The sequence below is a fragment of the Dromiciops gliroides genome, chromosome 1 (assembly GCF_019393635.1).
Source record: "Dromiciops gliroides isolate mDroGli1 chromosome 1, mDroGli1.pri, whole genome shotgun sequence".
NCBI lineage: Eukaryota > Metazoa > Chordata > Mammalia > Microbiotheria > Microbiotheriidae > Dromiciops > Dromiciops gliroides.
Genome location: NC_057861.1, coordinates 437,996,232 through 438,020,606, shown reverse-complemented (window position 1 = coordinate 438,020,606; position 24,375 = coordinate 437,996,232). Strand labels below are relative to the sequence as shown.

Sequence of the window (24,375 nt, the reverse complement as noted above, 5' to 3'; positions counted from 1 at the left end):
GTTCTCTGCGCCCACACCTTGGGGAGACGAGGAAGGGCACGCTGGGTGCCCGGCGCAGCGCGCGCTGCTGGTGGTGCAGGGTGTAGCACGGATCCACCTCCCACTCCCTTGCACCCTCTTCTCTACCTTTCTAGACACGCCATTGTGGCCCTTCTGTGCTTTTGGGGGGTGGGAGGTGCATCCCCGCCCTTCTCCCCCACCCACTGGGTGCCCTCCATCCCCGACCCAGGCAGAGGTCATCCTGTTCTTCCGCAGCCCTGCCCAGCCCGTCTCCCTAGCATCTTCTGTTCTCTCCTGAGTGATGCTGGAGAAGTGTCTGCTCAGATACCGGCTTGTGGGCGTGGTGCAGTCCGCACTGCGGTCCCTACGGCAGCCCATAGCGGACAAAGGGCGTTCACACAGCTGGCTCCTCTGGAATAAATAGAGGGACAATGAACATCTTTTTCTTTCTCTCTCTCTTTTTTTAAAAAAATATTTTTCTTAATTTATTTGTTATCCATCTACATTTAGAAAAAACTCCTTGCGAACAGAACAAAAGACTGCAGCAGGGAGGGGAGGGGAGGGGAGCTGCAGAACTGCATCACCACCAAACCCCACATCAAAGCTGGTCTTTTGTTTCTTTAACTTGGAAGTACTGCTTTTCCTTTGCAGCTGCTAGGCTATTTGTACATCGAGTAGACTTAGTGAACTCCAGAATAAGGAAGACTGGTGTTGGAAATGCCGACGCTTGAGCATTTTACTCACCTTTCACGGGCAAATGACGATTTTAAAATCTGACCTTCAAAAAAATAGTCAAAGAAATGTAATGGTTAATCTCATTATCGAACTCTTCAGAGTTTTTTTTTTAAGACAAAATCCTTATTTTTTCAGCATCAGAGCCGAAAATAATGAGCAATTGCACCCGGCATTATTTTATTTGATCCTCCTAATGAAGATGTTTTTATGCTCATTTTGCATAAGGCACTAAGGCTCGGAAAGGTTGCAACTTGTCCAAGGTCATACCAATTACTCAGTAGGAGAGCAGGGACTAGAACGGCAAATCTTGACTCACAGTGTAATGTGATTTCCACAACACCATGCTACCTTTTCACTGCATAAAGTAGATAATAATTCCTACTTAGCGCTATTACATTCTGTCAATTCTAGTGCATCTCTTAAATCTCTTGGCCCAATTGGTGATTTAGGGAATAGAATGTACTAGAGATTGAAATTACAGAAATAAAAATGCAGCCTGCCTTTCCTCATTCCTAGCCTCTGGGCAATTTTGTCGTGTAGGTGTGGTTCAGCAATCAGCTCTGGACCTTAATAGTCTTTTCCCCCATTGTTACTTCGCTGATAATTTCTTTTGGCATAGTGTTAGTAGACTTATTCATACCTTTTCTGGTAGAATACTAGTCCAAGTCAGATATAACTAGTCCCCTACAGTGCCTCCTGCCTCCTTTTTCTTTAAAAAAAAAAAAAAGGACGACTAAAAAAACAAACTTTAAAAAAATTTTTGGCATGAAAACTGCCTTTGCCTTTCTTATTTATGCTACTGACTCGAGTTTTTAATGGAGCCCCAAAATTATCTGACTGCAGTATTGATCCCAGGAACAATCAATCAAGTGATCAAGCAGAGTCTCCTCCCCATTCTCGAGCTAACAGATGCCACCCTTCATCTGCAGATGTGTCTCTTTGGTCCTCTAATCTCCCATGCAGAATTTGGCCATTCAGACCTCCTTTCTTCCAGGCACTGTTCATGGCAGTTTTGAAAACATTTTTAGATGACTTATCAAAAAAATCTGGCCTGTCTACCCTTCATTTTGCATTAGAGGGTAGCTCAATACAGAACTTCTCCTCTGGAGGCTGATTATATGATGTTTCAGATGGATGGGTCAGCTGGCAAGCATTCATATGGCTTTGTGCCATGTGTGTGTGTGTGTGTGTGTGTGTGTGTGTTTTTGTGTTTCCCATGGAAAATGTTTTACAATTTTGCTCAACCTTTTTTAACAGATTCTATAGGTTTGGTTTGGAGATCCTTTATAACTTGATTGATTTTGGTGTTCTCTTTGAGGACCAGAGAATCATCTACAATATACCAAGAATAAACAGAAAAACCTTAGATTTAGAACTGGAAAGAAATTTAGAGGTAGGTCATCTAAGCCAATCCCTTCTTTTACGGATGAGGAAAATGAGGCCCAGAGATGTTAAGTGACTTGCTGTAATGTCAGGGTTAGTGTTCAAACCTAGGTTTTCTGGCTCTAGATTAGAGCTCATTGTCCTGTATTATACTGCTTCCAGTGATGGTGCTTTTGAAGAAGTCAGTCAACAGGCTCTAGATGTCCCTGGATGAATGCTTAGCAGATTCTTCTTGAAACTCATAAGAGAAAGATTATCACTGAGCCTTCTTAAATGCTATTGAAAAGTGATGTTATGGCCTCTGTGACTGTCTCCTCCCGTGCTTGAAAAGATGATTTTTCCAAATGTAACTTTGCTTAAGCATGTGATGATGTCCATCCAGTCCCTCTTCAGGGCTAACTAGGCTGTTCTTCAGGGATTTATTTACCCCCAAACATAGACCCAGCAGCCAGTTTCATTTCAAGCAGACTCCTCAGCTTTAATAACAGTAGAATGAATTAATAGGATTTGATACCTCGTGCAGAGGATTCTAATATAGTAAGAAAACATTGTAATTGTAGCCTCTGATTACAATTACATTATAGTTGTTTTAATGATCCAAACTGTACAATAAAGAATAATTAGTGGTAGTTTGATGAGGCAAACCAATGTTGATGGGAAACGGCTTTTCATTAACGAATTTTGGGGATCCATCAGCCTCTCAGGGATCTTGAAACTGGTTTTGGAATAGAGTATTTTAAAAATTTATGACAGGACAACAAATTTTCTTGCCTTTAGACATCATTAGTCAGTTTTCCTGGGCTTTTAGATTTAAATTTAAGTTGATCTCACAATGATTTCCTAATATCATTCTTTTTTAAAATTTTACCTTTACATTATATTTTTATATATTTTTTTATTTTGGATCTTTGAGATAACCAAATGGTAGGTCTCAAGTCAAAGGGAAGGTGGAAAGGGGTACAGAGTGGTGGCAGTAGCTTGGGAATTAAAACCCATGCCAAGCAGAATTGAATGGAGATTTCTGGAAAACATTGAATTCCGATGAATTATTCTATTCCTTATATGCATATAGCTTATCTGGCTTTATCTTGCTTGCTACCTGACTCATATCAACACTAGAGTCCTCTTTAGAACTGAAGGTGGTCACTCTGTTCACCCTTAGCTTTAAGGGCTTCTTTTTTCCATTTTAGCATTTTCATTGAGAAATCAATCATCATAAATGTCTTTCTGTGTTTAGCTTCATGTGTGGAACTTTGCCCAAGACCTGAATTATTGTCAAGGTTTTTAAACTGTGGCGCTTTGAGTGCCATATCACATTCACTGCCCAGAATATGCATCTTCTGGACTTCTAGTATTTAACAAAAGCAGATTAGAATAAGGTACTGGCTGATGAGAAGACTGAGCAAAAGAAGAAAAAAAGAAATAGGAACCTAGAACTTTCTTAGTTTATGTTTGGGGCCTGCTGTTTAATGATACTAGAGTGGTTTTGTACCCTTTTTTTTTTTAGTAGAGTTTGAAGGGAAATTTCATATTCTTTTCTAAGACAGAGAGAAAGAGAGAGAGAGAGATGTGAAAACCACTACAAATATTAAGAAGAGCCACAAATAGAAATCTCTTGACCACAAACCCTTGATTATTCAGATACCAAAAGGAGGTGGTTGCATCTGGCTTCATAAACCTAGAGGCAATTGAGGCCCCAAGAAGGCAAGTAATTAAGCTTAAGATCAAAATAAGTCTTTCAAAGCTGGTACTAGAGTCCATGGCCAATTTCCACACTCTTGTTCCATAGCCAAATTGACTGCTGCCTTCCTTTGTGGCTCTCTTATTAATATAAGAATGTTTGTTATTGAAGTAGGAGGTGGGGCTTGTTTTTGTTTTTTTAGTTCTGGTAAAAGAACTACTTTTTTTTTTTTAATCCAGAGAGGTATGTGTAAAGTAGGAGCTTGATAATGAGAAGTCAATAAGTAAACAAGCATTGATTAAGCACAGACTGTGTACCAGGTAGGGGCAGTTAGATGACTCAGTGGACAGAGCACTGGCCCTGGAGTCAGGAAGACCTGAGTTCAAATTCGACCTCAGACCCTAACTAGTTGTATGATCCTGGGCAGGTCACTTAACTAATGTTTGCCTTAATTCACTGGAGAAGGAAATGGCAAACCACTCTTGTATTCATGGCAAAAAAACCCCATGGACAGTACAGTCCATGGAGTAAAGAAGAATTAGACTCAACTGAGCAACAGCAACATGTACCAGGCAATATACTAAGTGCTGGGGATATATAAACAAAGGGAAAAAAAACAGTTCCTACCCTCAAGGAGCTCACATTGTAATGGGGGAAACATTCTGGTTTCTTTACTCAGTTTCTTTTCTTTTCTTTTTTTAGTGGGACAATGAGGGCTAAGTGACTTGCCCAGGGTCACACAGCTAGTAAGTGTCAAGTGTCTGAAGCCAAATTTGAACTCAGGTCCTCCTGAATCCAGGGTCAGTGCTTTATCCACGGCACCACCTAGCTGCCCCCTTTGTTCAGTTTCTATCCAAGACTGGAGTATTGTGACCTTGGCATGAAAGCTGAGGAATTGATGTTAGCCTCCTGCTAATTGAGATTTATGATCTGGGTGATGATCTTACACAAAGGAGACAGGGTCAGTTTCTCCAAATACCAGATCATAAGTCAAAGATACTTGAGGAGCAGTCAATATCTGCTGTTTTCCTTCTCTCTTCCCATGTCTAGAAATGCAAAAGCTTCAGGCTACTCCATATGCCATGAGCGGACTCCCCTGTTGCTTTCTGAGTTCATCCAGCTTCCCACTTCCCAAACACAGACCTGCTTGCTCTGTGTCCAAAGTACCTCTGGGGAACTCTGGGAACAAACCTTTAGAATAAACGGAGTGAGTTCTGGGGTTTGCCAGGGGTAAGGATACTTCCAATTGCCCACCTTGGTTTCTCTGCTCCAGATATTTTGCTGATGTGCTTTCAAAGGAATTTAGCAAAGTTTCCCTGATAACAGATAATTCTCTCCCTTAGTCACAAAGGAAGCAACCCTGAGGAGTGACCAAAGAAGTGTTTCTTTGAGCGCAAAGTGCATGGTTTTAGCTTCCCCCTTAGCACAAAGAATAGAAAAGCAGGACCTTTGGTATAGAATGTTCCATTCTGAGATGCCAAGCATGAGTGACTAATGATAGCCAGTAACAAGGACTGAGTAAAGGTGAAGTAGTTTTGCCTTAATTGATATGAGGTGGCCTGCTTCCAAATGTCCCCCTTCTCCCTGAAATATTTCAGGAAATTAATTGTCATTTTTATAAGTAGTAGCAGTGATTATGCGTAAAGAAACAATTTGACAAATTTCTTTTTTAAAAAGCACCCTAAATTTTGAGTCATAGAAATTTTAAAAAACCATGAAAAGCAATTACATTGTCTTTGTCAGCTATTGTGTTTGTGTAATTTAAAAATTACTAGAGTGCTTCTATTGAAGCAAACTTTCCACTGACAAATGATAAACCAATGCAAATACACGTTTTAAAAATGTAAACCAAACTTTAATTGCACATCTCAGGAAAGCCTCGTTAAAGGCAAAGAAGAAATGAATGGATATTGTATGGCCAGTCATTCTTTAAGGCCAAGAGAAGTCTCTTGAAGAACATAGTAATTTTAGCATTATTTAGAATAAAGAGCAAAATATTCACACATATTATAATTAAATCCTTGCTATGTTTCATGATTAGCTTATTGATCTATGAAGACAAGCCTGAAGACAAAGTGGAGGCCCAGGTCTGGGTTGTGAAGAATTCAGCAGACAATAGCAATTAGATGGCTCAGGCAGGAATTCAATAATCTTTCAGACTAGACAAGTATATAGTGTATACATTGAAATAAAATATTCTAATGAATTCAGACCTCTCAACCTGTCAAGCGCTCCGTGAATGGAAAAGAACTCATTTATCAACTCTGCACTAAAAAGATCACCAAATCTCAACATGCATTTCTCGTTAAAATTTAAGTAGTCCATTAGCACAAATGCAAACTGAGGCTATTAATGTTTCTAAGGAGACTAATAAAATCATATGTAATAATTTAGGTGCTCTTTAATAGAGTTAACTCCTTCACACCTGAATTCTCCCCATCCATCCCAATGGGAATTCTATTGCTCTTTAGAGGCTTTCTGAATTTGGGCAAGCCTTTTTTTTTTTCTTTTTTTTTAGCAACTAGGCATCTGTCAGAAAATGTTTTGCCTCATTAAGTTAAATTCTGTTGGAATGTTTTTTTGTTTTAAAAATTCCGAGACCAGCAAGAGAGTTTGTCATGCAACATACAGTTATAGTATAGAAATGGCAACTTTGATGCTTTGAAAGGCTGCATAGGACAGCAATGAAACAAATGATTTAGAGACGTGATTAAAATGATCAAGTGGCATTTATGCTCCAAATCTCTTACCTTTGTGCCACTAATGACTAATAAAAACATGAACTCGCCAGGTTGCATATTATAATAATGAGAGGTCATGTTTATAGGGAGCTTAAGTGCTTGGCATACATCATCTCATTTGATCTGCACAACAGCCCTGTCAGGTAGGCAGGGTGGGTGTTATTAGGCTGATTTTATAGATGAGGAACCTGAATCTCAGAGAGGGTGAGTAACACGCCCTCAAGTTCTACAGTAACAGAAAGGAGACCTGAACCCATTTGTTCTTTCTTCTCAATCAATCTGTGTGCCTGTATCATTGCTAGGTGTATCCTAATAATCCCATGGTTACCGGAAGAGCACTTTGTAAATACCTGCTAACTATACTGGTTTAGAGAGTGATAACTTAACTGGACTCGTTAGCAAAAGACCTGGGTTCAAGTCACAACTCTGCCATTAGCTAGCTGTGTGACCTTGAGTCATTTTATTTTTCTGGGCCTCACTGTCTTCATCTATAGAACAAAGGGATTGGATTGGAACAGGATTGGATTATATACCTCCTCCTCAGAATAATATTTTTAAATGCATAAAATAAAATATATAAGATTACAAAGGAAATGAATTATGTCAAAATTATGTGGGAAAAAATGGTATTTTTAAAAAATAAATTCCCAGGCCTTGGTTAAGACCCCTTGGAATAGGTGATGTCTAACCTCATCCGTCACTCTTCTCCCAGCTCTAATAATCTGTGGACCCTTGAGGGGTTCTTTCCAGGCCTGGGTTAAGGTTGAATGACCTTTGCAAGAGCCACTTCATCTCAGACAATGCTTCTCTGCTCTGCCCAGTGCTATATCAGAGAAACAGAAAACGTTGACTATACAGGATTCTGTGGTTTCCCAATCTCCTTTCTATCCCCTCACTTTTTGCAGATACAGTACTCCTTCCCAGGGCCCTCCCCTCAGGATGGCAGAACAACCAAAGGCAGGAGGAAGGAAGAAGGATAGGATCACAGAGGTTGTCAGTGCAGGAAATCGACTTTTATCCTGCTTCCCGCCCTCACTTCTCAGCTGACTGTAGCTTCCTTTCTATACAAAGGAAGCTTACACATTATTTTTCTAGAGTAATTAAGCCAATTTTAGAGAGGTTTTATGATTTTTTTTTAAAAATCCTTTCCTTTTTGCTCCAGGCCATGAAAACTTAATAAAAAATAACAGTGAATAAAGGGCTATCTGCCAACTTGCTCAGGTAATGTGCCCGGAGAAGGATAATCCAAATCCTGAGTACTGAGAGAGCCGGGCTTTTGTTGAGGATTACATAAAAGCTTCTTGACTAGGCTCTGTAGAGTTGGAGCAACAGAATTCAAAGATGAGGTTTGTGAAGGGCAGAGGACACACCCACAATGAAAATAGAACTTAGACCTGAAGCCCTGAAAATGAGCCCCTGTTTTCACCCCCTCCAACATATCCTTTCCTTTAGCTAGGACCACACCCAAACCATGAGTTGTCCATTTGGACACCAAGAGAGCATTCCAACAGCCTTATAACCCAAACTTCACCTCTTGGGGTTTCTCTCCTTGTTCTTCCTGTTCCCATCCTGGAGTGGGGCCTGTCATTTCCCTAATGAGTATTTTCTTTTACTTGTCCAGAAAACCAGTATTTACATTTTATGAGGAGTCAAGAGTTCATCCTATTCTTGTCCTTCCCCCTCCTTCCCTACCATGTTCTAACCTTGCTTAGGCTTTTAAGAGAAGAGTATTTAATTCTGTGGTACCCACAGTTCTTCATAAAACTCTCTAGGGAGGGAGTTTCCACATCCTTCCTTAAGATTCCGGAAATGTTTCTTTGATACTTTCCAAACCACATTTGGATGACTAACTGAATACATGGCTTTTCTCTTTAGGAATCCGATCGTGGGACACAAACCTGATTGAATGCAACTTGGATCAAGAACTGAAACTCTTTGTATCTCGACACTCAGCACGATTTTCTCCTGATGTTCGAGGTGATTTACTTTCAATATTACTCAATATAGAGTTTAGAATGAAAACATAAATTTGTTGGATGAAGGGGACCATCATTGCTTGAGGGCTCCTTACATACTTCAATTATTTGGAAAGGTTTTTGTGGATTATGTGATATGCAAACATATTTAGACATTAGCAGCATTTAAAAGTATAATCAACTCTTGATTATCTACGTGTAGGTTATCCTAAGAAGTGTGGATTCTTAGGAGGAAATTTCTTAATCCTTGGCTTATTTCCTTCTGCCCTGCAGTGCAGTCCTGAGCCTCCTCCCCTTGTAACCAGTTGGCATATACTCAGGAAAAATAAAATAATCTTATTGTTTATCTTAGCCAGATACCATTAGGGACAGAAATCAAAATCACTTTGGCATTTCAAACCAAATGCAAGCGATCAGGGGTAATGGAGAGCTGGCAAGTTTATCATGAAAGCCTAAGAGCTTTCATGAGATGACAATGAGTCTTAGAAAAGATTGATCATAAAAAATACAGAAACCTGATGTTGTAGATAGTGCTAATGGCCTCTTCTCAGTAGGCATATAATAGGAATGGCTACTCAAGGAGTAGTAGATATGGCTATACCTACTTCCCCATATTCTCCTTGTGGTGGCAACTTTCAATATAACTGGGGTACAGTCTAAGGAATGAAGCAGAACAAACTCCCCTCCCTACAAAGAAATCTAGGGTGGGGGGGGGGTGGGCAATAGCTTCATGCTACTGAATTAACTGACCATAAGACAGTGACATTCCTTATTGTTCTTTAGCTATTACTTAAATTTTAAGTAATATGCAGTTAGTAATTTCTTTTTCTTATGCACATTCACAGTCTTCCTGCTAGTCTATTAGAATTGTATCAAGGGTTTGGTATTTCTCTGAGATCAAATTCTTGTCTTGTATATCACTCTGGGAAATGTCCCACAGCATCCTACAGACTGAGAATCTGACCCAGTCAGTATATTCATGACTCATATTCATTAGCAGTTCTTCTAGCTCTGCGGTTGTCGGTTTGAGTTGAATGCCCCAGGATGATGACAGAATAAGGGCTGTGTAGCTTTCAGTTAGCCAGATGGATAGCTTCTGGAATTGAGTGAGATCTGGAAGTGAGTGAAAAATGCCCAACTATACTGTCAAGTTCAGTATGAGCTGGTTCAGTGAAAGCTGCTATGAAGCTATATAGTGTTCTATGTATGGAGAACTATTGGATTTTACTGGAAATCAAAACAGGAAAATTTTGATGGGTTCATGGTATCATACTATAAAAGATAATTTACTAAAGTTACGAAATAGAATCCTTTTAAGGCATTGAAATCATGGCTTCCTTTTGTCATTATAAATATAAACGAAAGTGATCTTTTTTCTGGCAAGACGTTATCTTTTTAGGAAAATTCTGGTAAAAGGACAAATGCTTTCTAGTTTGCTTTTGTAGAAGTTATTGCTCAAAATTCCTTAGAAGACAGCTTATGGGGCAGCTAGGTGGCGCAGTGGATAGAGCACCGGCCCTGGATTCAGAAGGACCTGAGTTCAAATCCGGCCTCAGACCCTTGACACTTACTAGCTGTGTGACCCTGGGCAAGTCACTTAACCCCAATTGCCTCACCAAAAAAAAAAAAAAAAAAGAAGACAGCTTATTAGAGTTTTATACTTGTTAAAACAAACATGGGATTCCCAGTATGGTTATTGAGGCCTACAGTCTACTTCATTTAAATACAACATGCACATGGTTTTGGGAAAGCCATTGTTATTGTAAATGAATTTGTTATTGTACATTGTTATTGTGAATAAATGGTCCCAAGACTTCTTTTGGGCATTTAGCAGAATTGAATCTTGGGAGAACGAAAACTAGTTTTAAAAGTGGCTCCTTATTCTGTACTTCTTGCCATCTTGATCATATATAATGAAAGAGAACTTGTCCCCAAGGCAGAGTAGTTAAGACATAGAACTTGAAGAACTTTTTCTAATATTAATAACTGATAACATATAGGACTTATATAATGCCATAAAGTTTACAAATCAGTTTGTATAGATATTGAATCAGTTCAAAATGAATTTATTATATATACATATAAAATACATGTGTGTGTGTATATATGTAGATATTTATCTATAATCTCATTTGATCCCCACAATGACCCTGTGAGGAAAGTGCTATTATTATCCCCATTTTACCGATGAGGAAACAGGCTAAAACAGGTTAAGTGACTTGCCCAGGGTCACATAGCTAATTGTCTGAGGTAAGAGATGAACCCAGGTCTTTGAGTCCTACTCCAGAATGCTATTCACTATGTCACTTAGAGGGCCTCTAGTCCAACCTTATTTTACAGATGAGGAAACTGAGGCCCAGAGAAGTTAAAACTACTTTCTCAAGGTCACACAAGTAGTAAATGGCAGAACTAGGATTCAAACCCAGATATTTTGGCTTCGGAACCTAGCTGACTTTTCTACTACATCACCCAGCATTCTTCTTTGCTTTCTCTTAGGGCTTAGAAATCTCCATCATCATTGTCACCATCACTATCAGAAATGTCTGTTCAGTAGTTAATAGTATAAGGTGCTGTGTTTGGCACCATGCATAGAGTACTGTACAGAGGTAGTTCCTCCTTCTGGGAGCTCACTGCTTAAGATCACCACACATTATATAAGAAATGTATATAGAGGAATGATATTACTTAACCAACATAGGAGTGTATGACAAGTCACATTAAGTTCAGTTCTAAGTGACTAGATTTTTAGGGTAAAGTGGAGGTTAGGATGGAGAATCAGGACAAGTACACATGGTGGAGAAAAGAGTTCACCAGACTCAACAGAGGGAAGACATTAGCTATTTTCTGCTCTCACTAGGAAGTCTTTTGGCGAGAAATGTGGTTCTTGCTTCTGTCTTAACGCATCCCAAACCCATTCAGTGGCTCTCCACTTACCATGATTCTGTAGAGGCTAAGGCAGACACTAGAGTTCATCCACAAGGCCATGTAAACACAGCAGACCCTATGTTGGATCCCCAGCATGAAGAAGCCATCTTGAAAAGGTGAGTGCGCAGGTGACACAGAACCAATCTAATTTTTTCCAATTCCAAGAGTCTTATCTCTTCCACAACTCTTTAATCATCCATCCATCCTTTATGTTCTTTTTTTTTAACCTTCTTATTCCATGTTTCAGTTCTCTCAAAGCCTCTCACATTGGATTCCTTCTGGCTTTTTCTTCACAGCTCATAATCCCTCACCCACCCAGACTTTGTCTCCATGATTATTCAGGAGAGGAATAATGGTTGACAGTATGCCTTTATATGTCCATGCGCATAGCTGCTGCTTTTCCTAATGGCTTTGTTCTTATGAACTCCTCAGCAGTAGCCTTGAAGTTATCATTGAAAGAGATTACCCAGATGGCTAATTCCAAATCGTTCCTCTACAGAAGTTTCAAAATAAAGAAATACCTTGTCCCTGTTAAGTCCTGTTCATACTTTTAAGCCAGCCAGGGGGAAGATGATTTTTTTTCCTACTTGGGTTGTTCTTGTTTTGGCATTTCCATTCAAGATTGGTTTTATAGAGTTTGATTGTCACTATTAAGGCATAGTTTTAGAGCGATCATCCTGAATGTGGGAATCCTCTGCACAAGATGGAGGCAGCATAAACAACAAAGACATTCAGCTCATGTTGTCCATTCTTTAAATGCTTTAGCCCTAAACTGAATAATTAGGGCGGTTTTGTCTTTGGAACTTACTGGCCTCATGGCTTTTCTAAGATTGCCATTCATTTCCTAGGCAGCTGTTTAGTGAGCTTGAACCCATCAATTCATCCCAAAGATGTCATCAAGTAGGAGACCAGTGGGTAATCCCATGGTCACTCTTAGCCTGGTCTTAGTCCAGGCCACTTGCCTGGAGGTGAAAAGTTAGATATATTCATGCTTCATTTCATTCACCCAGGCCAAAAATAAGTTCCAGCAATTGAATATTTTAATAATAAGAGTTAGAGCCTGAATTTTCCTTAGATTTATACAACATATAATAAAATATCTATTTATATACTTAGGCAGTGTGGTGCTGTGGAAATGGCAATTGATGATTTTGGAGTCAGAGGACTTAAGTTCAAATCCTATCTCTGCCATTTATTACCTGTGGCATTTACTACCTTGGGCAAGTCACTTCCTACCTCTCTGTTTCTGTTTTCTCCTTTGTAAAGAGATGATGTCAGAGCTGAGCTCTAAGGTCCCTTCCAGCTCTTATTATCTGTAACCAACTTTGATTCACTTTATTAATACCTACCACAGAAGTATTACAGACTGCCTTTTATAAAGTTAAATTGCTTTTTCCCCAACTCACTTTACCTCTTTCCTCTAACTGAGCTTTAGAGCTAATCATATCCAAGGGTAGCTGGAGAAAACATTTCAAGGGATAAGAATCACAATGGGAATTTGGTCCAAGGGATGCATGTGTAAATGAACACAAAACTGAGGAAAAGACAAATAATTTAGTCTTAGAAAGAAGTGAAAAGGGATTTAAAATTACACTCTAATTCCTTTTCCCGCTGATGCTTTTCTCCTGCCTCTCCATTTGAAGCAACATGACAGTGATTTGTGGTACAACCAAATATGGAAACTATTGCTTCTCTGTTTTACTCTGTGAGAATAGATGGGATTTGACAAGTGTGATGATTAACTTTGACTACTAGAAAATGCTAACCTTAGTATCTGTGACTTTAATATGAGCTTTATTTTTTTAAAAAGATAACATCGAAGACTGTTTTTAGAGGAATGTTTGTGTTTTATATAGCCAAAGGCTGCTGATGGCTTTAGAGGACCCTGGGAATTGTGGAATACTAAGTCACTTTAGCATAATATGACTGGACTGAAATGGGGTAGGAAAGGTCAGGAAAGGGTTCATTTTATTGACACAGCAGATTCTGGGAAGCAGATCACAGCTCATTAGTACAAAGTTGATGGCTAGGATAGGACTTTGAATGCAGAAATGGCTCTGCACAACATGATTCCTTTAACTTCCTCTTCAAACAGTTTCAACAGTCTACCACCTGCCTCTGATAAACAAATAACTAGGGACTTTGCAACTGAGATTTCTTTTTTTAATCCTCAGCCATGAAATAAATCATGAAAATTTGTATTTAACTATTTTGCCTCTGGTTTGAACAACTTGCTGACCACATTAACATGATCTCCAATGTGATGACAAATTTTCAATTTGTTAATTTTGCTTTTAAAAAACCATTCTTTTGCCTTAAAAGAAAATCCCAGTAAAATGGATTTTTTCCTGAAATTCCTTGTTCCTAGGCAGTAGTTTTTTTATAGTGAATTAAAATCAAGCTTTTTTGAAATTGTCATGCAAATCCTTCACTTCCATTGACATTAATGAGGCAAGATTTTGCACCTAATATTTTTCCATAGGAAGATAAAATCCTTTTGGAAAATGTCTAAGGTTGTATTTGAAAGCATCTTCTTTCTCTGTCTAGACATGTATGTTTAGTCTGTCATGATGTAGAATTATAGCTTAATTGCATGTGACTAGAATGCATCGGCCTCCCTCCCCATGATGAGAATAATGAATGTGTGCCCTGCTTTCAGCCTTTAAATAATAAGGCACAAAAATCTACATTCCCTTAGCATTAAAGAGTCTGACTTAACCCTGGAAGCGCCAGGGAATTCAGAGTGGAGGCTCATACTTTATCCCTAAGGTACTCCCAAGTGCTTTGATGTTAAAACACACACATACACATACACAAGGGTGCCTTCTATTGCATCATACAAAGGCTTGGGGGATGGGGAAGGAGGCAGGGTATGTGGGTATTAAAAAAGATGACAAAGGCAGCCCTTGATTTTTGTTGAGGTACCCAGGGCTGCATTTAATATCCATTCAGGCAAACCCAGCCTATTTAGGGAGTAGACCCCCTATTTTAATGCAAATTATTCACCATTCTCTCATTTCTTTCCTCCCCAGAGCTTTCCCAATCCAGTTCTTGTGAATGGTCTCCCATTCAAATGTTAGCAGATAGGAACAGCCACTGTGTTGGGACGGTACTATGGGTATCTCAGGCCCCTTTTTCCCCTGCCCCTCCCCTTTCTTTTGAAACATCGAAAGGGACTAAATCCTTCTGATGATAAGACTCGGGGTTATATATTGTATTCAATACAATACATAATTCTTGGGAGATTTAAATAGAATTTCAGTTCCAGGCCCAACTTTGAAATCTTGGGTCCTTTGTGGCACAATCTCATGTTACATTAATGTGCCCCAGTCAGTTTGTTTTGTTTTTGTTTGTTTTGTTTAAAAAAAACTTGTGTGGTGTTAGTTTAAAAAAAAAGGAGGGGGGCACAACATGGAACCTGGGCCACAGTTTTCTGGCGTGCCTTGTGGCTCATGGGAAGCAAATGATGGCTCTGACCAGTAAATGAACCTCCTGAGAAGTATCTATTCATCTTTTGAGGATTAAAAAGGAATGGTTTACCCTGGAGATAGTAATGGCTCTCAAGGGATTTCTAGAGTGCACTGTGGAGCCACTCCAAATGGATAGAGGCAGTTAGGAAGGTAGGGGAAATTGCCTGCCCGAGTTCAGTAGCCATTTTGAGAGATGGCTGTAGTTCTTCCATTAGCTTCCACCACATCTATTCCAGAGCTCTGCTGGCTTCTCAACATTCACGGCGAATACCAGTGCTTCTTCTCAACTTCCAGAGCTCAGAAAACACCTGAAAACAGGCTACCCTTTGGAGTTCCTACAAACAATCAACCAAAATAGCCCACAGATTTCCTTTACCTTCCATTTCCCACCCCAGTCCCTGTCTACATACGTACTTGGCTCCTCTGTTTAAGGATTTTTCCTGGAGACTTATGGGGGTTGGACTCCTGAAATATCTTTAGCCTATGGAAGAAGAATATGTGTATAATTGATGCTTTTATAAGATATATCTATATATTATTATTTTAAAAAAATTTTTTTTTAGTGAGGCAATTGGGGTTAAGTGACTTGCCCAGAGTCACATAGCTAGTAAGTATTAAGTTTCTGAGACTGGATTTGAACTTAGGTACTCCTGACTCCAGGGCCAGTGCTCTATCCACTGCACTGCCTAGCTGCCCTGTATCTATATATTATTGATGCCCCACCCCAATAGCACCCTCCTTTGTAGCAATTAAATACTGTTAAGCAAAACAAGTCAAACATTGCCCATGTCTAACAACACACCCATAGCCCACTGCCCCTCTGCCAAGAAGCCACAACTAGTCACTGTTATCTGGAGCCTTTCAGTGTTGTTTTTCTTTACATTGTTGTGGTCACCAATACTTAAACAGTTTGTCTTGAGCAGCTACTATGAACAGTGAAGACAAGCTGAGGTATACAAATGAATATAGATGTGGCCTCTGCCCTCAGGGAACTTACATTTTTAATTGGGAAGATGAAACATAATACACAAAACTGTAAAGAAAATTTCTTGATATTGCAATGGGGGGAGGGGAAGGAGAGGGAGAGAGAGGGGAGAAAAGCGAGAGAGAAAGACAGATCGAGAAAGAAAGCAGAATGCTTTTGTGAGCTGTCTATAAATCCCTAAGGACAGAGGATAGACTTGATCCTTGCCCCTCTCTAGCTGTGTAGCTCCTGATTCCTTGGTAATGTACTGCAAGATTGCCTCCAGGTGCCAGCCATAAATAGTACACTGGGACTAATTAAAGAGTTACCAGGGCAATAATCAAATATCACCTACAATTCATACTCCAGGGTTTATCTCTTATTTTCTTTGACCTGGCCTGATGGAAAAGTTTATTTCATTTTAAGTCATCTTCGAAAAGAGAAATGCTACAGAGATGAGAGGTGGGGAGAAATGATTCAGGAACTCCATAAAGTCCCACAGGAACCAGAGAGAAAATATTTTAGAATTAGCATGGTTTCAAAAAAATATAAATAAAAAATGAATGTGCTTTTCATAAATGATCCCAAGTTTGATTAAAAACTGCATTGCAGTAATGACTGAAAAGATGATCATATGTGGCTTATGCAACTAGGGATGAAATTCTAAAAATAATTTCTTTTAATGAGTTTATACACTAGTATTAATTATTATTTTTTTTTAATTTTCTGAGTACTACCTCCTCAAGGCCAGAGGAAAATTAGGGTTTGGTTGGGTGTGGTTCTTCTTAGTAATTGCTAAAAGTGGCTCTGCTACTTAATATTTGCTTTCAAGACCTTGGGCAAATTACTTAATCTCTTTGGTCCTCAGTTACTTCATCTGTAAAATGAGAGTTTTGGAGGAGGGATGTATATGATCTTTCCATCCTTAAATCTTATGATCTCTTATCAAGATTCAGGCTTAAGCTCCCTCCTAAAAATTGCTTGGTAGCTCTCCAAAGGTGTGACAATAAAATGGTATGCCAAGTCAATCTTTGAGGACAATGTTGAGCAGCCTATCATTGTTTCTGGTCTCCTTAATTAATACAGGTTCACCAGCCCAGGTTGTGCTACTGCTGAGCACATTGGACCATATTCCTTGAGCCCCTTCTCCCTCTCACACAGGTCATCCAATTAAGAGAATGCCAACTTTCCTACTAATGAAATAACAAATTCATGGACCACCTTTCTCCAGGGAACTCACAGCATTTGACAGATGTGGCCTCATTAGTGCCTGACAAATCAGTCAGGAAAAGTATCACATACAAAGAAATTAACCTGGAATCCAAACAATACAAAATAGAATAAGTCTCTAATCAAGTCAGACTCCTGGTGTCTGAGATGGAAAAGAGTCAGCCATTTTTGAACGGTTGTCATTTTAAAGATACCACGTTTGCCATTTTAAAGATACCCTCAGAGAAGTTTATTTGGACTGTTCTAGGGTTAGAGATGACAGGGTGTGAATCTACTTTATGAAAATCAGCTGCCCTCGATTGAACATGTTTTAAGTTCAAAGGCACCACAAACACTCAGCTAGGATGTCCTAGCAATCACCAAATTTAAATAAGATTTGCTTTCACAACCTAACAGAAATTGATGCTTATAGAACTTACTCTGAAAATGCAGAGAGATCTTTGAGAGAGCCTTCTTTCTAGGGAACAAAAAAGGTTAAACTCTCCTTGTTATAATTTTTGTCTAAAGTATATTTTGTGGGATATGGCAACTCTATTGTCAGGACATCTGGTCAACCAGAAGGCTCAGATACCTTCAGCTTCTAGATAAACAGAGTTTTGTTGTAAACAGATTTGACACTTTTGTCATTGAGGCCATGACGCAGTGTAGTGAAATGAAAGGAGCACTGGAATAGAAGTTTCAAGACCTAAGCTCAAGCCCCCAGTTCTGCTCCCCATCTAGTTGTACCAGCTTTTTCCAAGTCATGCTTCCTGTATGGGCCTCAAATTCCTTATCTATTAAATAAAGCATTGAGCATTTAAGTTCTCTTCTACCTCTAAAGATTCTACCTATGCTTTGATACCGAACTAGTTATTGTTCTTTCCAAAATTACCAATATCTACTAGTTGCTAAACCCAATGGCATTTTCCCAGTCTTTATTTCTCTGTAGCTTGTGATATTGCCAACTTCATCCTTCTCATTCTTTTTTCTTCCTTGGCTTTTTAGATGCTACTGTTTCATACTATTCCTCCTGCCTGTCTGATGGTTCCTTCTTAGCTTCCTTTGCTGTATTATCCTTCTGCTCCCATGCTCTGAAGTATGTGTACCTCAATTCTGGTACCCTCACTTGGAGATCCAACTTCCATTGGTTTTTGCTCATCATAGCTATAAAAATTTATGTATTTAGTTCCAATCTCCCCCCCTCCCCGAATTCCAATCCCACATTACCAAACCACCCACTAGACATTTCTGTTCTGTCATTTTTTCAGTTGTGTCCAATTCATCATGACCACATTTGGGGTTTTCTTGGCAAAGATACTGGAGTGGTTTGCCATTTCCTTTTGCAGCTCATTTGACAGATGATGAAACTGAAGCAAACAGGGTTAAGTGACTTTCCCAGGGTCTCACAGTTAGTAAACTTCTGAGGCCAAATGGAACTCAGGAAGATGAGTCTTCCTGCCTCCAGGCCCAGCAGTTTCCACTGAGCCACCTAGCTGTCCCATTTTTAATCCACTGGTATTTCAAAATCAACTTGGCCCAGACGGGATTCATTATCTTTTATCCTCCAAAGCCTGTCCTTCTTCCAAATTTCCATCTGTCGAGGGCACCACCATTCTTCAAGTCATCCAGATACAAATCCTTGACTCTCACTTCTCTTTCATCCCTCCCATACATATTTAATTAATTGTCATGTCTTATCCATTCTTCAGACTCACAGAAATTCTCCCTTCAGCTCATCTCTAGTATTTGTCTCTTCTCCAATGTTATAACCACTCCCCTAGTTCAGGGACTCATTGCCTCAGGTCTGGACTGTTGCCACAGTCTCACAGTTCCCAGATTCCAATCTTGCACAAAGCTGTCAAATTGATTTTCCTATAACAAAGATCTGGCCATATCATTCTCTTATTCAGAAATCTCCAGTGCCTCTCTAAGACAAAATACAGACTCCTTAACCTGCATCTAAAGCTCTCTACAACCTGGCTCCCATCTCCCTCCTTAGCCTTATTCCATGTAACTTCCCTTCACGTATTCATATACTCTCCATTCCAATCAACTGGTTTCTTGGTTCCTCATAGTCATCTTCCACCTGCATGCTTTTGTATGGTCTGTTCTCTATGTCTAGAATGCATTCCTTTCTCACTTTCACCTCTTAAAATTTTTATCTTCAAAGTATAGCTTAGGGGGGCAGCTAGGTGGCGCAGTGGATAGAACACTGGCCCTGGAGTCAGGAGTACGTGAGTTCAAATCCGGCCTCAGACACTTAACACTTACTAGCTGTGTGACCCTGGGCAAGTCACTTAACCCCAACTGCCTTACTAAAAAACAAACAAACAAAAAAACAAAGTATAGCTTAGGTCCTACCTCTTATATCAGGTTTTTGCAAATCTCCAGTTGTTACTGATATTTCCCTCCTGAAATTACTTTATATTATTTGGTATATATTTTGTTTAGTTATTGGTGTATGTGTTGTGTTCCCTTTTCCTCCTTCCAGTAGACCTTATACTTTTTGAAGGTAATGATTGTTTTGCCTTGATATTCTTAGTGTATAACATAGTGCTTTGCACACAGTTAGAGCTTAACAAATGTTTGTCCAGTTAAATTGAATTGTATTCCTCAGAGCAGCTGATCTGCAAATGATAAATCAGCATTCATATATTTAATTTCTACAATGGCAAGGCATGCTTTAGGTAATTGGGACATCCAAAGAGGCTCATGAAACCACTCTTGCCAACAAGAGCTCACGGTTTCTTCAGGGAAATAATATATACACAGTACAAAAAGATAATTGAAAATGCAAGGCATTGTATGATATATACCAAATAAATGAGATAGATGCCTAGTGCTATAGGAGCTCAGATGAGGGGTGGATATAGTTCTGCTGGCATTCTGTTTTTCATTAAAAAAAAGAAGAGATAGAAGCAAAAATACAACAAATGCTGATCAACTGAATTCTTATTGTGATTGAGCAATGTTAAATCCAAAGAAGGTTAAGTAGGCATACTGGTATTGGGTCTACATTTGACAGAGGATGTCAAAAAGAATCCACATATTCAGGATTCACACCTGAAATGAACCCCCTGAGAGCAAAACTACTGGACTGAATAAACAGATCGATACTCAAGATTTTCCAGAAAACAAGGGATTCTAGCAAGCCTTTGTAGACCTCAGGAACCAATTGTGAAAACATGAAGTTCTAGCCAACTCCCTTACAGTTAAGAGAATAGATGCTATGAGAGGTCAAATGACTTGGCCAAAAATCATATAGTTCATAAGTAGCAGAGCTAGGATTTGAACTGAGAGCCTGACTCCAAAGCCCGTGGGCTTACCACTACACCAAACTGTCTTATCTAGGCTTCTTGCCCTGGAATTTGGACGGACTTCTCAAAGAAGCCATGTTTCAGTCACCCTTATGTAAGAGTGAGACCTGGTAGGGTTAGATCCCAAAACTTCCTTATCTTGGCAGCCTTCCTTGTAAAGACATTTGAGTCTCATCTTAATGTAGAAGTGTTGGCTCAGGGAAGCCTATTGGAATAGGCCTTTTAATTGAAAAGTTACATTAAAATGACCCCTTTGGACTTTACTTTCTTCCTCAGTAAAAAAAAACGGGGGGTCTGGAATAGATGATGTTTGAATTAGATTTGAATTCCCCCTACTCAGTTTACTACTTGTTTTGTTTTTTTTTAAACTCTGGGACTCAGTTTCCTCATCTGTAAAATGAAGGGTTGGACCAGATGAACTTCTAAGATATCCCTTCAAGTTCCATGACCTGTTATACACAATGCTAAACATATGGATAAAAAAATTTAGGAAACAAAGGTTAAATTATAGATGGGTTGTTGAATATTTTAAAACATCTAGGTTTTTTTTACTGAAACTTTGAAAATGAACTCAAGTGAAATTTTTCTGAGTCTCTCCATTTCAGGTGTTAACTCAATTTCACTTCTTGTCCTTCTAAAGGGACTGAAGACTGGAACAGGTGAAGTTTAGCCATTCCAAATATGCTGAATTTATCCACAGTGTAGCTATCTGAGGATGGGTTACATTTAAATCAGAACCGTTTGCAATGCATATCTTGCCGCATGAACAATTAATTAACACTGCATAATTTAACAAGTCAGTACATGTAAATACGAAGGCACTTGGGAAGCAGTGCTTAAATCAAATCAGTACTGACAACCTACAACTTGTACAGAAGCAATAATTATCAGAGAAAGCCATAATAATACTATTCTGGAAAAAAAAATGATGTTTAAAAAAATGTATCTTTTTTGATGTTTCCTTGTTGGCTGTCAGCCCCATTAAGGTAGCTATAACTTTATTCCCTCTCTAATTTGTTTTGGTTGTTATTCAGTTGATTCAGTCCTGTCCGGCTCTTGGGACCCTATAGGCTTTGTTGTCCATGAGGTTTTTTTTGGCAAAGATACTGGAGTAAAAATTAAATTAAATTAAAAAAAAAGATACTGAAGTGATTTGCCACTTCCTTCTCCAGTCTCTAATTTATTACATATTTGCTATCCTGAAGACAAGACCTAGAGGAGAAGTGGGTGCATAATTACATCAATATACAATAAAATCTGCAAGCTGGAGAACAGAGCCTTCCAGTCAATATGATCCTCTAGTTGGGGTATTTTCTTGCCACAGACAAGGGGCCTTTTTTCTTTTTCTTTTTCTTTTTTTTTTAGTGAGGCAATTGGCGTTAAGTGATTTGCCCAGAGTCACACAGCTAGTAAGTATTAAGTTTCTGAGACTGGATTTGAACTCAGGTACTCCTGACTCCAGGGCTGGTGCTCTATCCACTGCGCCACCTAGCTGCCCCACATGGGGCCTTTTTTCGAAGAGTTAGAATATTAACACAAAACTAAAATTATAATGGGTGCAGTTTAATCTTTGACAATTCAGGAGGCTGGTTCAGCTTGGGATCACCATTAAGAGTGTCATTTATATGTAGAGTTTCTGATTGATAAGAGTTCCCCTTACTAGACCCTGTAATAAAGAGTAAGAAGGGAAGTGAGCAAGTATTTATATAGTGCCTACTATGCTCCAGGCATGTACTAAGCACTTTTTACACATATTCTCTCATTTGATCTTGACAACAACCCTTCAGGGTTGACTCCATTTTACATGTGAGGAAATTGAGGTAAACAGAGGCTAAGTTTCTTGCTCAGAGTCACACAGTTAGTAAGTGTTCAAGGCCATATTTGAAGTCAGATCTGCCTGACACCAAGCCCAGCATCGTATCCACTGTGTCACTAGCTACCTTGAAAGAATTTGTTTCAATATAGACTGTGAAACTTAAAGCTATACATAATGAAGCAAAATAACATCAGATATTGTAGTAGAGTCAAAACTAAGAGAGATAGAAGAGAAGACAGCTAAGAAGATAGAGAAGGTAGAAAAGGAAAAGAAAGAAAATCTGGGCTTTGGTTTGGTTTGGTTTGTTTGTTTTGGCTTGCAAAAATATACTTTAACATCCATGTTTGGAGTTAGATTCCCTGGGCAACTAAGTGGCACAGTGGACTGAGTGCCTGTCTGGGAGTCAGTAAACTCATCTTCCTGAGTTCCAATCTGTCCTCAGGTACTTACTAGCTGTGTGACCCTGAGCAAGTCACTTAGCTCGGTTTGCCTCAGTTTCCTCATCTATCAAATGAGCTGGAGAAGGAAATGGCAAACCACTCCGGTATCTCTGCCAAGAAAACCGCAAATGGGGTCACAAAAAGCTGGACAGCACTGAAATGACCCAACAGCAACAAAGCCCTAGATTCAAATCTCTTATCTGCCTTTTAGTCCTTGTATGATTTTTGTTTGAGTTATTTTAACCATTCTGGGCCTCAATTTCCTCATCTGTAAAGATGAAGTTGTTGGACTAAATAACTTTTAAGAGCCCTTCCAATTCTGTATTCTTGAAGTTTTCATTATTTCCATCCACATTAGCTAGTTCTGCCCACTCCCCTCTAAGGCCTATCCATCTTCACTTCCTGTTTTCTTCTTCCCAAATCAACAGCAATTCCAGAAGAACATATCATGCGCCAGCTATGAGCATGGCACTGTACTGGGCTCTAGATCAGAATAAGAGAACACATGTCTCCCTGAAGAAAGTGCAGCTTAATCCTTTTTCTGTCTTTTTTTTTCTCCCACCCTTCCCTCTACTCCCATGAAGACTCAACTAAAAGGTAATAATAAGAAAGAGAATACAACTTTTTAAGTATTTAAAGGTTGATGTCTCAATCTCCTTATAACCAGTCCTAGGAACATGCTTATTTTAATTCACATGACTGAATTTTATAGAAATATAAGTATATATGTAAACAAGGTGCTGCTTTCATGGTATTTTCAAACATATTTAACTACATTCTTGCTCTCCTTTAAAAAAAATTAGAAAAATCAAACTGGAGGCAGATGGCCACAAACATGATCTTTTTCTTATGTCTACACCCACTGTCCCTCATTTCTATCCCAAGTTATTTCCCCTGTGTCTCTTCCCATGTGTTTTTTGGTGTTTTGTGTTTTGTTTTGTTTTGGTGAGGCAATTGGGGTTAAGTGACTTACCCAGGGTCATACAGCTAGTAAGTATCAAGGGGCTGAGGCTGGATTTGAACTCAAGTCCTCCTAACTTCACTGCCCCACCTACCTGTCCCCCATGAGCTTTTGTGAGCTGTTTCTATTTTTTCCCTCTTTCCCTTTTCCCCCTCTCCATTTCCCCTTTTGACATATGATTGTGATTGTAACTATTTAAAAACATCATAAAATGAATGTATTTTTAAAAAACCATCATGCTGTTCAGTTTTATCTTTGTTGTATTAAACATAGCCCAGAGAATATTTTGAAATAACATTCTATAATATAAATATAAATGAAGTAATTTGGTAAGTTAATGTACTCCAGAGGTAGTTTATAAATATGACTCCATCATTGGATAGAAATTTTTATGCCTGGACTCCTTTAACCATCAGATGGTAAATAGACTCACAAAAAGTTTGATAATTAACTCCCTCCTTGCCCCACCTCAGTTTCCTCTTCTAGACAATGGACTAGGTGATCTCTCTGGTCCCTGCCAACTCTGGGGAGGGGGGTAAAGAGTGAAGATGTAAAGTGTCCAGCATAGATCATGGCACATGATATATGGGCTTCCTTAGGAAGACTTAACAATTCTAAAAGCTTTTGGTTAAAGCAATAAAAGCCTGTCTCTCCCCCTAACACCTGCTTTTTTTAAAGATGACTTTTGTGTCCAGAAGATAAAGGTCCTGAATTTTGAATCCAGGATAGGTCTGTTTTTTATATGACTGATCTTTGA

The 24,375-nt window shown here is 39.1% G+C and overlaps 1 protein-coding gene across 1 annotated transcript in view; it reads left to right on the top strand.

Moving 5' to 3' along the window:
• The window catches only part of MAP1B (microtubule associated protein 1B), a 122,513-nt gene that overhangs the window by 1,497 nt on the left and 96,641 nt on the right, over nucleotides 1-24,375 (top strand). Inside the window, exon 2 of the mRNA XM_043972093.1 lies at nucleotides 8,416-8,517. Coding sequence (XP_043828028.1) covers nucleotides 8,416-8,517 — 102 coding nt within the window. The remainder of the gene's footprint in view (nucleotides 1-8,415; nucleotides 8,518-24,375) is intronic.